The sequence below is a fragment of the Dasypus novemcinctus genome, chromosome 2 (genome assembly GCF_030445035.2).
Source record: "Dasypus novemcinctus isolate mDasNov1 chromosome 2, mDasNov1.1.hap2, whole genome shotgun sequence".
NCBI lineage: Eukaryota > Metazoa > Chordata > Mammalia > Cingulata > Dasypodidae > Dasypus > Dasypus novemcinctus.
Window position 1 is genome coordinate 114,213,590 of NC_080674.1, and position 14,018 is coordinate 114,227,607.

At 34.9% G+C, this 14,018-nt stretch overlaps 1 protein-coding gene across 1 annotated transcript in view; it reads right to left on the reverse strand.

Annotated features, from left to right (window-relative positions):
* The window catches only part of PJA2 (praja ring finger ubiquitin ligase 2), a 74,237-nt gene that overhangs the window by 23,828 nt on the left and 36,391 nt on the right, over window positions 1–14,018 (reverse strand). Inside the window, exon 5 of the mRNA XM_004484086.5 lies at window positions 3,046–3,231. Coding sequence (XP_004484143.2) covers window positions 3,046–3,231 — 186 coding nt within the window. The remainder of the gene's footprint in view (window positions 1–3,045; window positions 3,232–14,018) is intronic.

Consider the following 14,018-nt stretch of genomic DNA (forward strand, 5'->3'; position numbering starts at 1 on the left):
ACTTCATCCATTTTGTCTTTTGGTTCTCTGGTGTCATATCAGTCTATTATCTATCTTATTACCTTTTAGTTTATCTTTCTTAATAATCTTCATTTCTACACTCTTTTCCAAGTCTCTCACCCTAATTTTTTCCAGCCAAGCTGCAGCATTTGCTTTAGATACTCTTGTAATTCTGGTCTTTTGGTAACATATTCTCTCAGTTTTTGAAGTCTGTGAAGACTCTGAACTCACACGCACTTCTGAAGGACAGTTTTGCTGGATACAGAACTCTGGCTGGCAGTTTTTCTCTTTCAGTACCTTAAATACATCCTACTTCTTTCTTCTTGTCTCCATGGTTTCTGATGAGAGATTAGCACTTAAACTTATCCAGGTTCCCTTGTAAGTGATGTTTTGTTTTTCTCTTGTTGTTTTCAGAATCCTCTATCTCTGACAGTTGTCATTCTGAATAGTAGGTGTCTCAAGGTAAGTCTATTCAGATTTGTTCTGTTTTGGGGTGTGTTGTCCTTCTCAGATATTGATCTTTTTGTCTTTCATAAGAATTGGGAAGTTTTCATTCATTATTTCCTCAAATATTCTTTCTGCCCCTTTTCCATTTTCTTCTCTTTCTGAGACACCAATAATGCAAAAGTTTGTGCGTTCCGCATTGTCATTCATTTCCCTGAGATTCTTTTCATTTTCCCATTCTCTTCTCTTTCTGTTCTCTGGCCTTTTCCAGTTCAGATGTTCTGTCTTCAAATTCATTAATTCTGTCTTTGAGCAACTCAAATCTGCTCTTATGTACCTTTGTCTTTCATTCCCACAAGATCTGTTACTTTTCTTTGCGGGCTTTCAAATTGTTCTTTATGCTCACCCAGTGTCTTCTTAATATCCTTTATTTCTTTAGTCATATTTCTTTAAATTCTTTGACATGATTTAGGAGAGTTGTGTGACTATCACTGGTTAATTTTCTCAAATCCTGTATCTCTTGAGGATATTTGTTTAGCACCTTTGGCTGGGCCATCTCTTCCTGTTTCCTAGTATGTCTTGTAATTTTTTTGATGATGTGTAGGCATCTGAATTGGTGAATTTACTCTGATGGCCAATTTCTTCTTCTTGCCTACTGATTTTCTTTTTTTTTCATAGCTTTTCTTTGATATTTGATTGAAGTTAATCTAAGTCTTTAAAATAGCCTGGTTTAAGTTATCACTATCGGGCCAGGTACTCACTAGTGGGGTGCAGATTTTCTCCCAGGGGTAAGGGATACAGAGAGAACTGGGAAGTTTTTGTCCACGCCAACTGCCACACTGGCCAGCAGATGGTGCTTATAGGAACAACTTTCCATGTAGGTCTTTCAGTCTGGGCTTTCCTAGGTTTCTGTGTTGAATCTCCAGAGAGGAGATTCAAAGCAGGCTCTGGGAAGTGGATGTGGCTCGACCAACTTGGGCACCCTCCTACCACATGGGAGGTCCCAGGTTGGGATCCCAGTGCTTCCTAAAAGAAGAGCAGATGCCACTTCCCATTCCAACAGGACTAAATGCTGCCTCCCAACACAACAGAGATAGACACCAGCTCCCAGTGCAACAGAGCTAGATGCTACCTCCGAATGCAAGGAGCTAGACTCTGTCCCCACCATAAGAAGCAGAGGCCGCAAACCAACAGACACTGCAGCCCATGAAGGAGGTCCTAGGTTCAGTTCCCAGTGCCTCCTGGAGAAGGTGAGCAAATGAGCAGATAGATGAGTGTACCATCTGGGGATGGGAACATAAATTAAAAATAAACAAATCAATCAATCAATCAATCAATCAATCAATCAATCAATCTTAAAAAAAAAAAGGCAGGCTCTGCTAGCCAAATTCACTGAAGAAAAGCCCACTGACTCCCTCTTCCTTCTCCCATAAAACAGCTGACAGGAAGGAACATGTCTGTTCCCCTCTTAGTTGGCTGTAGCAATCCAGGGGTTTTACCCCAGCTTAACATCTTTGGAGTAGGTACGGGGGCTTGGTAACTTACATTTGTTGTTTTAGTTTCTTCATCTCTCTGTTCCTCACCTCCCTGGGAGTTGTGTAGCACAGTCCTGGTCTGCTGACTCCCAGAGTAGGACCCTTGGACAGCTTTTGGCTCTTTCTCTGTTGTTTTTGTGATAGCACTGAGCTCTAACCATTAGTCTGACATCATCTTCCCACAATCCTCAAATTTCATTTTTTTTAACCTTTATATTTTGTATTCCTTCTCTTCCCAAATGTAATATTTGATCAATAAGGTAAAACCCACAGGTAATAAAAAGGTAGATTTTTCTTAATAGTGGCACAAAGGTTAGTAAACTACTGGCTCACAGGTTTAGAGTTCACCACCTACTTTTGAAAATAAAATTTTGTTGGAAGACAGTCACACCCATTCATTTATATTGTATATGGCTATATTTAAACTACAATAGTAGAGGCGAGTAGCTGCAACAGAGACTAGTATTTACTATCTGGCTCCTTGTAGGACAAATTTGACAACCCTTACTAGAGCATTCCCATTAAAGTAAGGAAAATATAAAGATATCTACCTCAATCACTGACTTTTAACATTTTTCTGGGGATATCACTGAATGCAATTAGGCAAGAATATTAAGGCTTCAACTTTGAAAACTACCTACATTTCAGTGAATCAGTTACTGAATTCCTTCTTGAGGCTGGCCTTTCTCTCTTCCCACTAACTTCACTGGAAAGCAATGGCAACTCTAATTCTCTCATATTTAACTCAGCCAAAATGACCTTTTAAATGACCAAGTTTTGTTCAATAAAACAAAATTGGAAACATTCATTGTATCTCAATAAAAGATACTGAAATGAAAATGGCAATTTAATTGTTCTCTTTTAAATATCAAAAGCATAATGAAAAAAATCATTAGCATTATTAACAAACTATTTCTCCAAGATAGCACTTATTAATGCAATTAATAGCATTGCTATTAATTACTGTTATTCATTACTTTGGGTTATATTTGAATATGATCTATACGTGTACCATTTTTCTACAATACATATAAAAGCAATACAACTCACTGGTAAACATACATACCCTTCCTGAAGAGATAACTCTTGGTTTTCTTCTTCAGGGACACTGCTATCACTATGTAGTTCAGGTTCATTTTCATCTTTGCCTGGCAGAGTCTCCCAGCTTTCATCACTTGAGGACTGATCTCTTTCTGTACCAGAAAACCGATGAGGCAAAGATGCAGACCATTCCCCATCACTGCATTCAGAACTGCAAATTTAGAACAGAATCATTACATACTGAGTTATTTTCATTATTAGGAATGTTTCCCAGGCACTGTGGTATAGGGTAGTAGACTGCTGAGGCCTCATGCTTCACCAGGTGCCAATTCAATTTTTAAAATATTTTCAAAATAATGACATCAACAAATAAATTCAGCTAATGTAACTTTTCCAGATGAAGAGGGCATATGAATATGTTATGGAATATACTACATTTATTATTTCCTTTCACAGAAGTATATAATTCCACAGTGTCTGTAGATTCTTCATGTTTCAACATATTTCTGGATAAAAGTTTAAATACGATTTGGTAACAATAAATTAAATGTCACCTAGAATAATGAGATTTAACGATCAGCTGACCTAACTATAATATCATTTTCTAATTATGTATTGACAACTGATGACATATCATCTATGAAAAAATTTCCACTATTGCCATGTTTTAAAAAGCTTAATTGGGGGAGTGGATGTGACACACATGGGAGGTTCTGGGTTCAGTCTCTAGTACCTCCTAAAATAAAAATAAACAAGCAAACAAATGAACAAATCAACTCAAGGGAGCCGATGTGGCTCAGTGGTTCAGTGCCAGCTTCCCACATATGAATCCCGGCCATGGTACCTCAAAAAAAAAAAAAAGCCTAACTGGTTGTTTTCCTTCCCTCTTCACACAAAATTTAAAAGGATTAGTCTATGTTTATAAAAGAAGAGAGATTTACATTCATAAAAAACAGCCCTAACAGTGATATCTTCAACATGGTAACAAGATATCCCCTGAAAAAAACCTCATCAGAAATTCAGTTAAAAAAAAAAAAAAGGACAAATCCCACTTGTTTAGAACTCTGGAGGATGTCAGAGACTGAAGAAGGACTAAACAAATGCTGAATTGAAAAAAAAGAAAAACATTTGGTGAGAAATTTCTATCTTCAATGCTCCGGTCCACTTTCCCCACCCTCACTCTGTCCCCTGCAGAATACAACCCACTGAGGAGTACTGCATACAAAAGGGGCCCCTGGGGTAGAGGGTAGAAAGAGAAAGACTACTGTAGAAAGGCTGGCAAGTGGTGTGCTCACTCAGTGCAGTTTCTGTTGGCTGGACCATTTAAAGGTAAAATGGATGTCTCTGGAGAGACCTACCTTTCTGGGTTGACCCAATCTGACTCCCCTTAGTGGGATACCCCTGATGGGGAAGAAACCAGAGGCAGAAAGCCTTAAAGAGGAAAAATTTTAAGAGACTGTAATTATAAAAAGTATCTTCTCTGACCATAATAGAATCAAGCTGAAAATCAGTAACAGGCAGAGAAGCGGAAAGTCCACAAATACATGGAAGTTAATTAACACACACTCTTAAACAATTAGTGAGTCAAACAAAAATTGCATGGGAAAGCAGTAAATATCTTAGATTAATGAGAACAAGAGCACAACATATCAAGATATATGAGATGCAGTAAAGCCAATGCTGAGAGGGAACTTTATAGTTGTAAATGCTTATATTAAAAAAGAAGAGCTAAAATCAAAGACCTAACTGCACACCTTAAGGAACTAGAAAAAGAAGAGCAAATTAATCCCAATGTAAGCAGAAGGAGAGAAATAAAGATTAGCGCATAAATAAATGAAATTAAGAATAAAATCAACAGAATTAACAAAACCAAAAGTTTTTTTCAAAAGATCAATAAAATTGACAAACCCTTAGCTAGACTGACAGAAAAAAGGAGATGGAAATAAATAAAAATCAGAAATGAGAAGATGGACATTATCACTGTCTGTACAAAACTGAAAGGATCATAAGAGGATACTATGAACTGTGTGCCAACAAACTGGATGGTATAGACAAAACGGACAAATTCCTCAAAACACACAAACAACCTACACTGACCACAGCAGAAATAGAAGACCTAATCAAAACAATCACAAGTATGAGATTGAAACAGTCATCAAAAACCTCCCAGAAAATGAAAAGCCCAGTTACCAGATGGCTTCACAGGTGAATTCTAACAATCATTCAAAGAAGATCTAATACCAATCTTGATCAAACTCGTCCAAAAAATTGAACAGTAGGGAGCACTACCAAACTCATTCTATGAGCCAGCATCACTCTAATACCAAAGCCAGACAAAGACACCATGAAAAAAGAAAATTACAGAACTATTCCTCTTATGAATATAAGTGCAAAAATCCTCAACAAAATACATGTGAACCAAATTCAACAGCACATTAAAAGAATTATACACCATGATCAAGTGGGATTTTCCCCAAGTATGCAAGGGTGGTTCAACATAAGAAAATCAACTAATGTAATAGAGCACATTAATACAGTGAAGGGGAAAAAAACACATGATGATCTCCATTGACAGAGAAAAGATGTCTGACAAAATCCAGCATCCTTTCTTGAATTAAAACACTCTGAAAGATAGGAACAAAAGGAAACTTCCTCAACGTGATGAAAGGTATATGAGAACTGGGAGCCCTGTATGTTACGCATGTTTATTTTGTAAGTTAACAACTTTTACTTTGCATTTATTGTTTATGTATGTTCGTGTATGAATGATATACTTCAATAAAATGTTTTTAAAAAAAAAAAAACAGACAGGAAATTACAAGCATTGGACAGGATATGGAGAAATAGGAATAGTCATTCATTGCTGGTAGGAATGTAATACGGTGCAGCTACTGTGGAAAACATTTGGAAGTTCCTCAGGAAGCTAAGTATAGAATTACAGTATGACCCAGGAATCCTCCCTCTAGGTATATACCCATAAGAACTGAAAGCAGAGACATGAACAGATATTTGCACTCCAATGTTTATAACAGCATAATTTACAATTGCCAAAAGATGGAAGAATCCTAAATGCCCATCAGCTGACGAATGGAGAGATAAACAATATGTGGTATATACATACAAAGGAATATTATTCAGTCCTAAAAAGGAATGTAGTTTTGATGCATGTGACAACACACATGAACTTGAAGACATTTATGCTGCACGAAATAAGTCAGACAAATATTGTATGATCTCACTGACATGAAGTAATTAGTATAAGCAAACTCACAGAGTTAGAATCTAGAATACAGGTTATCAAGGGATATACTGGGGTTAGAGAATATAGAGTCGATGCTTAATTTATACAGAATTTTTATTTGTTGATAGTAAAGGTTTGGAAATGGATGGTGGTGATGGCAGCACATTATTGCAAGTGTAATTAGCAGCAATGATTAATATGTAGATGAATTGGGTTAAAAGAGGAAACTCTAGGATGCATATGTTACTGGAATAAATATTAAGAGATAAAACAAAAAACTGCATAACAGTGAATCCTACTGTAGATGATGGACTACAGTTAATAGTACAAGAATGATCTTTCATGAATTTTATCAAATTTAGGGCACTAACACAAGGTGTTATAATAGGGTGGTATATGGGAAAAATTACATGTAATGTAAAATGTAATAAAGGTAACTACTGTTGAATAAATTAGTACAATTACAAAAATGTTCCATCATCAATTCTAACAAATGTTTCACACCATGCAAGGTGTTGGTGGTGGGGTAGTGTATAGAAATCTGGTATTTAATATATGATTGTTCTGTAAACCCACAACTTCTCTATTAAATATATATTTTTAAAAAGCAGCACTGACAAATCTTCACTGAAGTCTTCATGTAGGCCCCTGAATGCAAAATAAAGATCACTTCAAGAAGATATTTAGATGAGGAAACAAAAGGTACAATAAACAGGGTTAATAAACAACCTTGGTAAATTATATTAGGCTACATTTAAGTAGCCACTCTTAAGTTGTTAAAGAACTAATCATCCTATACTTCCCAAGGTTAAAATATTACTTACCAATGTTGAAAATAATTCTTAAATGCCCTTTCAATCATATCAATCATTTCAGTCAAGAAGCCCCTGAAAGAGTTCCCTTTGCATGCTCTACTTCGTAAAAATGAAAAGTAAGAAATTTTAGTTTATGTTTCTGAAAAGAAGTAATAATTGGTAAGAAATTAATTACATATTCTACACTCTTTAAGATGATATTATTAATAATATCCAGAACTTGTTACTGAGTTTCTCCTTCTATAGGCAGACAAATCCAAAAGATGAAGAGGCTATTAACAAATACCAGTGCTAATTTGGGTTCTGAGGGGTGAGAAATACAAAAATAAAATTAACTCCCCATTTTCAGTAACCAACAGGCTTTAGAGCACAAACACCCTGGAGAAGGAATGCAACATAGGCCCAGCTTACCTAATAAAAGGGGTTCTTCCTTTTTTTTTTTTAAAGAATGCTAAAATAAACTTTACTAAAATTAAGACTATTTGTTCATTAAGAAAGGCCATTAGGAGAATAAAAAGCAAAACACAGACTAAGAAAAAATATTCATGGTGAACCAATCTAACAAAGGATCTGTAGGAAGACTATAGAAATAACTTTTGATCAATTACAGAAAAAGACAACACAATTAAACAACAGACAAAAATTTGAGCAGGAATCCCCTCCCCCCCTAAAAAGAATACCCATATGGCTCATATGTACATGAAAAAGTGCTCAAAATGATTACTCATCAGGAAAATGCAAATCAAAACCATGGCACACAATATACCACTCAGAGAAGGCAAACAGGAAAAAGACTGACAAAATCAAAACATGGTGAGAACGTGGAGCAATCAGAAATTTCGTATATTTCTGACGTGAAAGTATATTGTCTTAATTACTTTTGAGAACTTTTTGCTCGTATCTATTAAAGGTACACATACACCTACTATATCCCACTTCTAGGAATACACCCAAGAGAAATGACTACATACGTCTACCAAAGCACGTGCACAATAATATTCATGGAATCCTGATCCATAATAGCCACAAAAATTGAGACAAGCCAAAAGTCCATCAACAGGAAAAAGGAATCAATGTGGTATATACATACAGTTGGATACTGCACAGCAATTGGAAAGGCTGACCTACTACTGTCATCAGCAAAGAACGGATTTCACAAAATACAATGATGAGTAAAAGGAGTTAGATTTAAGATACATATAGTACATTTTAATTTACATAAAGTTCAAGAAAAACTGGCATTCTCATTACTGGTTGAACATGCCTAGAAGTCTACAACTCAAGAATGCTATAGCTTGAAAAGAGTGCGTACAAAATGTACTATGAGAAAATAAATAAAAGGGAAAAAAATGTATTACGGTGTTTCGTCTAGATATTGCTGATGAAAGGGCATTAATATCAGCCTGTTAGAAATATGCCTGTTTAGAGATCTTATTTTCTCCATAGCTTTACTTAAAAATTATTCTATTCCCCCCTCCCTTTTTTTTCTATTCTTTTATTAGAGAGGTGAAGTTTACAAAATTAAGAGGTATTGATTCATTTAGTTTTGAACCTAAATTGCCTGTATTCTACAAAATTTTCTAGAACCCAAAGAATAATGAGATCCAAAGATCCAGTAAACAATTTCTAGATTTATATCAGCAACAAAATCTAATACAGAAAATAGTTCTAAAGGAGCTTATTTAGCTAAAGTTCCTTTTCTACAAAGCTTCTCATTTATTAAAGCTAAGTCACCAACACTTATTTTGATATGTCTAACATTTAGGGTAAGATCTCTTTAATTAATTTGCCCCTGCGCAAGGAGTGCGCCCTGCAAGGAGAGCCGCCCAGGAGTCGCACTGCACACACGGTGAGCTGATAAGCAAGATGACAAAACAAAAAAAGAGACACAGATTCCCGGTGCCACCAACAAGAATACAAGCAGACACAGAAGAACAAACAGCAAATGGACACAGAGAGCAGACAACGGGAGGAAGGGGAGCAAAATAAATCTTAAAAAAATATATATATGTGTATATATATATATTTTGAGTGTCACCATCACTTCAATTTATACCAAATAGTTCATTTATTATATTACTCCAAAACCTTTAACTTTTCCCCCTAAAGCAGGGTTTCACAAACTTAAATAATTTGCCTATAATCCTGAGTTTATCTACAGGCGTATATTATGTCTGTACCCTAAAATACAATAGTTAGGAACACAGATTCTTGAGTCTGCCTGCCTGGTTTTGAATCTATCATTTACTATTTGTGAAAGTTACTTAACCTCTCTGTGCCATCTCCTCACATATCAGGTGAATATAATGTAAGGGATAAATGAGTTAATATATATAACATTTTAACAGTGCCTATTATGTAAGTCATCAAATCTGTTAGCAAATTTTTTTCCTTTTTTTCTAAATTCAAATATATGTAGTTACTTCCTAAGCAGTAAAAGTCACTAAGCCCCACAGTTGATGAACTATATATTTTCCTAATTCACATTAGGATAAAGACATAATTATTAAAATTAGAAACACTTACGTGTGTCAATATAATTTCATACACTTTGAAAAATACTGGCTTACAGAAAAAATTGTTTAAACTTCTTCGAACAGCATTAATCATTTACTACAATCTGGTATCAATTACTAGTACATTCTTATGTCAACTTTTCCTTTACCTGAATACACTATTCCAAATACTGTCCCGAGTGTGAACTTTTGCCTCATCCTCTCCTCCTACCATCAAGAACGTCTTCAAAATCTTTTTCCCCTTTTAGGACCAGATGAGAACCTATTTCTTTCAAGACCATCTCTCATCTATAAAATCACTTTTCTTGTTTTTTAATTATTTATGGACTAGACTACTTGTTTATTTAGTCCAATCCACTTGTGCAACTGCTTCTATAAAGGTTATTTTTCATGAGTATAAAATCAGTTTCTGTAATACTTACCAGCAAAGTTACCAAGGAGAGTAGCCTGAATAGTGAAGTGCTTTTAAGATACCAAAGAATTGTATAATTTCATCAAAAAAGAACTTTTAGTGATATAGTTTATTTGCAATGGGCCAACAATTAATCCTCTTTCAAATACATTCTAGAAATTAATACATATTTGTGATATGAGATAGAAAAATTAATTTCCCATTAATAGTTCATTCTGAACATTATCTATACTAAAATTCAAATTTAGTATCTATTACCAATTTATAGCTCTCAAAGTCTAAACTGGCTCAGAGGGCTAGTCAAAGGACTAGGCAACTTGTCAGAAAGGACTATGCAACTATGGTTAATATCTTCTATGATTAAAAAACAAAACAAAGCAAAACAAAAAACCTACCACAGGCAATTTCTTTATTGAAAATATTAATGAATTATTTTAATGCCAGGTGAAAGTTCCATCCACTGCCTTCTTTCTCACCCCTACAAGCAGAGTAACAAATTGGTAGAAGCAGGCTTTGAAGACAAATTTGAGTTAGGATACCGGCTGGCTTAGTTGCTAGCTAAAGATGGGCAATTAACTTCTCTAAGCTCAGTTTCTTCATTAGTAAAATATGAACATTAATATTTACTGTGCAGGTCTACACTGATGTTTAAATGAACACTACAAGTAAAATGCTTATCACAATTTTTGGAAAATGTTAATAAGCATTTAATAATGGTAGTAGATGCTTCTTTTATAATATAAACAGCTTACACACTGCAACTGGATTTCCTATCACCTCACTATTTTCTCCTTTCCTTTACAGAAGAAAACCTACTCTATAGAGATTTGTCTTTATTCAATGACAATATCAGCCTCATGGCCACCCAATTAACTTTAGTCTTTCTTTACACCAGAGGTTGGCAAATTATAACCCAGTCCTACAAGCCAAATCTGGCCAGTACCTAAGACCATTTTATCTAATAATGGTTTTTTGCCTTCTTAAATGGTCACATTTTAAATGGTTATATAAGCACCTGTAAATACTTCCTTGATTTTGCCTCTTGGTTCATAAAACCTAATATTTACTGTGGCTCTTAAGTGTGCAGACCCCTCTTCTAGAGAGGAGTGAGCAAGAAGAAATCAACAAAGGTCAATGGAAGAGAAACTGAAAAAAAAGGGTGAGCAAATAGCCTCATTAGGAGCGGAGAAGTCAAGAAAATGTGTACTGAGAGAAGTCAAATAGATGTGGAAATGAGGTGGTCACTGTTGGCACTAGAAAAAACACCAGAAGTTGGATTTCAAGGTGGATAAAAAGAGTGGATAATTGCAGAATACCCTTCAACGGGTATGGAACTTTCATTATGAAGATTCCGCAGTGCAAAAGAAAACACAACTAGGTAATAGCTAGTATATGGAGCAAGATCAAGTGATGGTTCTCCCTAGGATTTAGAAAAATTAAAGCATAAAAGGGTAGATAGAATAGCAACCTAGGAGTAAGGATAATAGATAAAGTAAGAAATCAGAAATGATGGTTGGCACAGGATGAGAAAAGTTACATCTCTTCATTAAAATACATATATATATATTAACATATTGTGTAAGGAGAAGAACCAAGAAAGTATACATTTAACTATTCAGTATCTCTAGAAAAACAAGAGACAAAGTTATCCTAAGACTGAAAGGTGTATATAGAACTAACACCAAAAGCAGAAAAGATTTTTAAAAATAACTTTTCTAGGAGAGTAATCAAGAGAACAGATAGGACATAAATAAAAGGATCATAGAATAGTGAGAATCCATTTGCTCTTCATTTTAAATGTGGGTGAGTTAAATGTTTTTAATTTCTCAAAGTAAAAACTAAGTTAAGTACCACCTTGATTTTCATATGGCCTTTCACTGTAGTGTGTCCTGTTAGGGTTTAGAGTTATATTCAAAAGCAGACAATGATAACTCACTTAAATGTTACACTATACATTCAATTGTGAACTAAAAACTTTTTTTACATATGGAATAAAATTATGTGTGATTTATATATAAATAAGATATTTAAGTATAGCCTTAGGTAGAAGTAAGGTACAGAAGTAAAACCAGCCAAATATAATTTCTCATTTTTTAAATCCCTAAAGGAACAGATTTGTCTGTCTTTTCTGGCACTTATCACACACTAATAAAACCTTAACTATATAGAAGCCTAATTAAAAGTGAAATTTTAGATGATTTTGTTATACTAGAATGAAAAACACTTTTTGAATTTTATTGAAAATACTATGATGGAAATTTTTAAAAACATATAATTCACTGCATTTTCAAGGATAGTATACTGAACATAATCTAAACTTTCTGGGACATTGCACCATTATAAACACTTACCTGTGTCGTAATATAGTGATATTAAAGAAGTTGTTCATAGGTTTAAGGCTGCTTAATTTAGCCCAGATGATCATGCCTTTTGAATTATCCATGCCTTTTACAACTTTATAGTCTTTTCCTTTAATATAAGGATTTTGTAATCACTCTACCAAGCACGCCTGAGAAACAAACCCACTTATCCCTAATTTACTCCTTCTAAACTTTTACAAACTTGGAAACAAGATAAATAGCTATGCTAAAATATTACTTTTTTTTTTTTTAAGATATTTGTTCTGGCTGCTCATGTTTAGGCTGCTGTATGTTTTCTATGTTGAGGGTAGAGGGGAAGTCAGGGGAGCTATTTGTAGCTCTCAGCTAAGTTATAGCAAAGAAAAAAGGAGCTGCGATTTGGCCTCGGAATAATTACTTTTTCTTCACAAGTCTGTTAAATACTGTGAGAACAGGGAGCATTATTATTTGCATTTTCAGAGAAGGTGGAACAAAGTCTAGCACTTAAAGAAAGTTTCAATCAATTCTTTTTGAACATTCAAATTGAAACCAACTAAATGGCAAACATTCATTTTATTCTATCAAAATCAAAGCAATAAAATTTGTTCTTAAAAACCTTAAGCAAGGTTTGTTTCTTTTACCTTTAAAGCAAGGTTAAGTCCTAGGGACAGAAAAACCTTAAAGAAACCCTAAGTGATATAAGAAATGGTCAGTGGATGGCATGCCTCTCTTCAGAGTTAGGACCAAGGTTAAAATGTGCTGGCATTGCTGAAAGGTTCTATTAAACTCAAGTTATCTTATCCTCAAATAGTTATTAAAGTTCTCAGGCTATATTTCAAAAGAACAGGGTGTTAACCTTAGCTCTTTGGTCTAATTCCAAGTCTGGTAATTATATGCTGTCTATTAAAATTCCTTTTACAGTTCTAATTTAATAAGGTGGTGCTCAGTCCCTGTCAATTCAGAGCATGCTACCAGCTGCAATATTTATTCCATGGAGTGTAAAGTTTCAGAAGTGATTAAGTGATCATTTAGAAGTTTCCAGGGACAAAGGGGGTAATGCATTCATTTAAATAATTTTCCTCTTATAAAGAATATATAATCTGGGAAGCAGATGTGGCTCAAGCAACTGGGCTCTTGTCTATCATATAGGAGGTCCAGGGTTCAATACCCAGGGCCTCCTGATAGAGGCAAGCTGGCCCATGTGGTGAGCTGGCCCACGTGGAACGCTGCCCTGTGCAGGAGTGCCAGCCCATGGGGAGAGCTGATGCAGCAAAATGACGCAACAAAAATACATAGAGGAGAGAGAATAAGAGATGCAGCAGATCAGGAAGCTGAGGTGGCGCAAGAGAATGATAGTCTCTCTCCCACTCTGGAAGGTCCCAGGATCAGTTTCCGGAGCTGCCCAATGAGAATACAAGCAGACAAAGAAGAACACACAGCAAATGGACACAGAGAACAGACAACGGAGGGAGGGGGAAAAATAAATTAATCTTAAAAAAAAAAAAAAATATATATATATATATATATATATATATATTTTAAGTGGCCAAAATTCCTTCATCTGAAAGTGTCAAGGTGAATTTTAGTTATATTCTTGGTGAGAATTCCTTTGAGGTATTAAATACAAATATGTCATGAAAACTTTTCTAGTATATCACCTTTAAATTCTACAAAG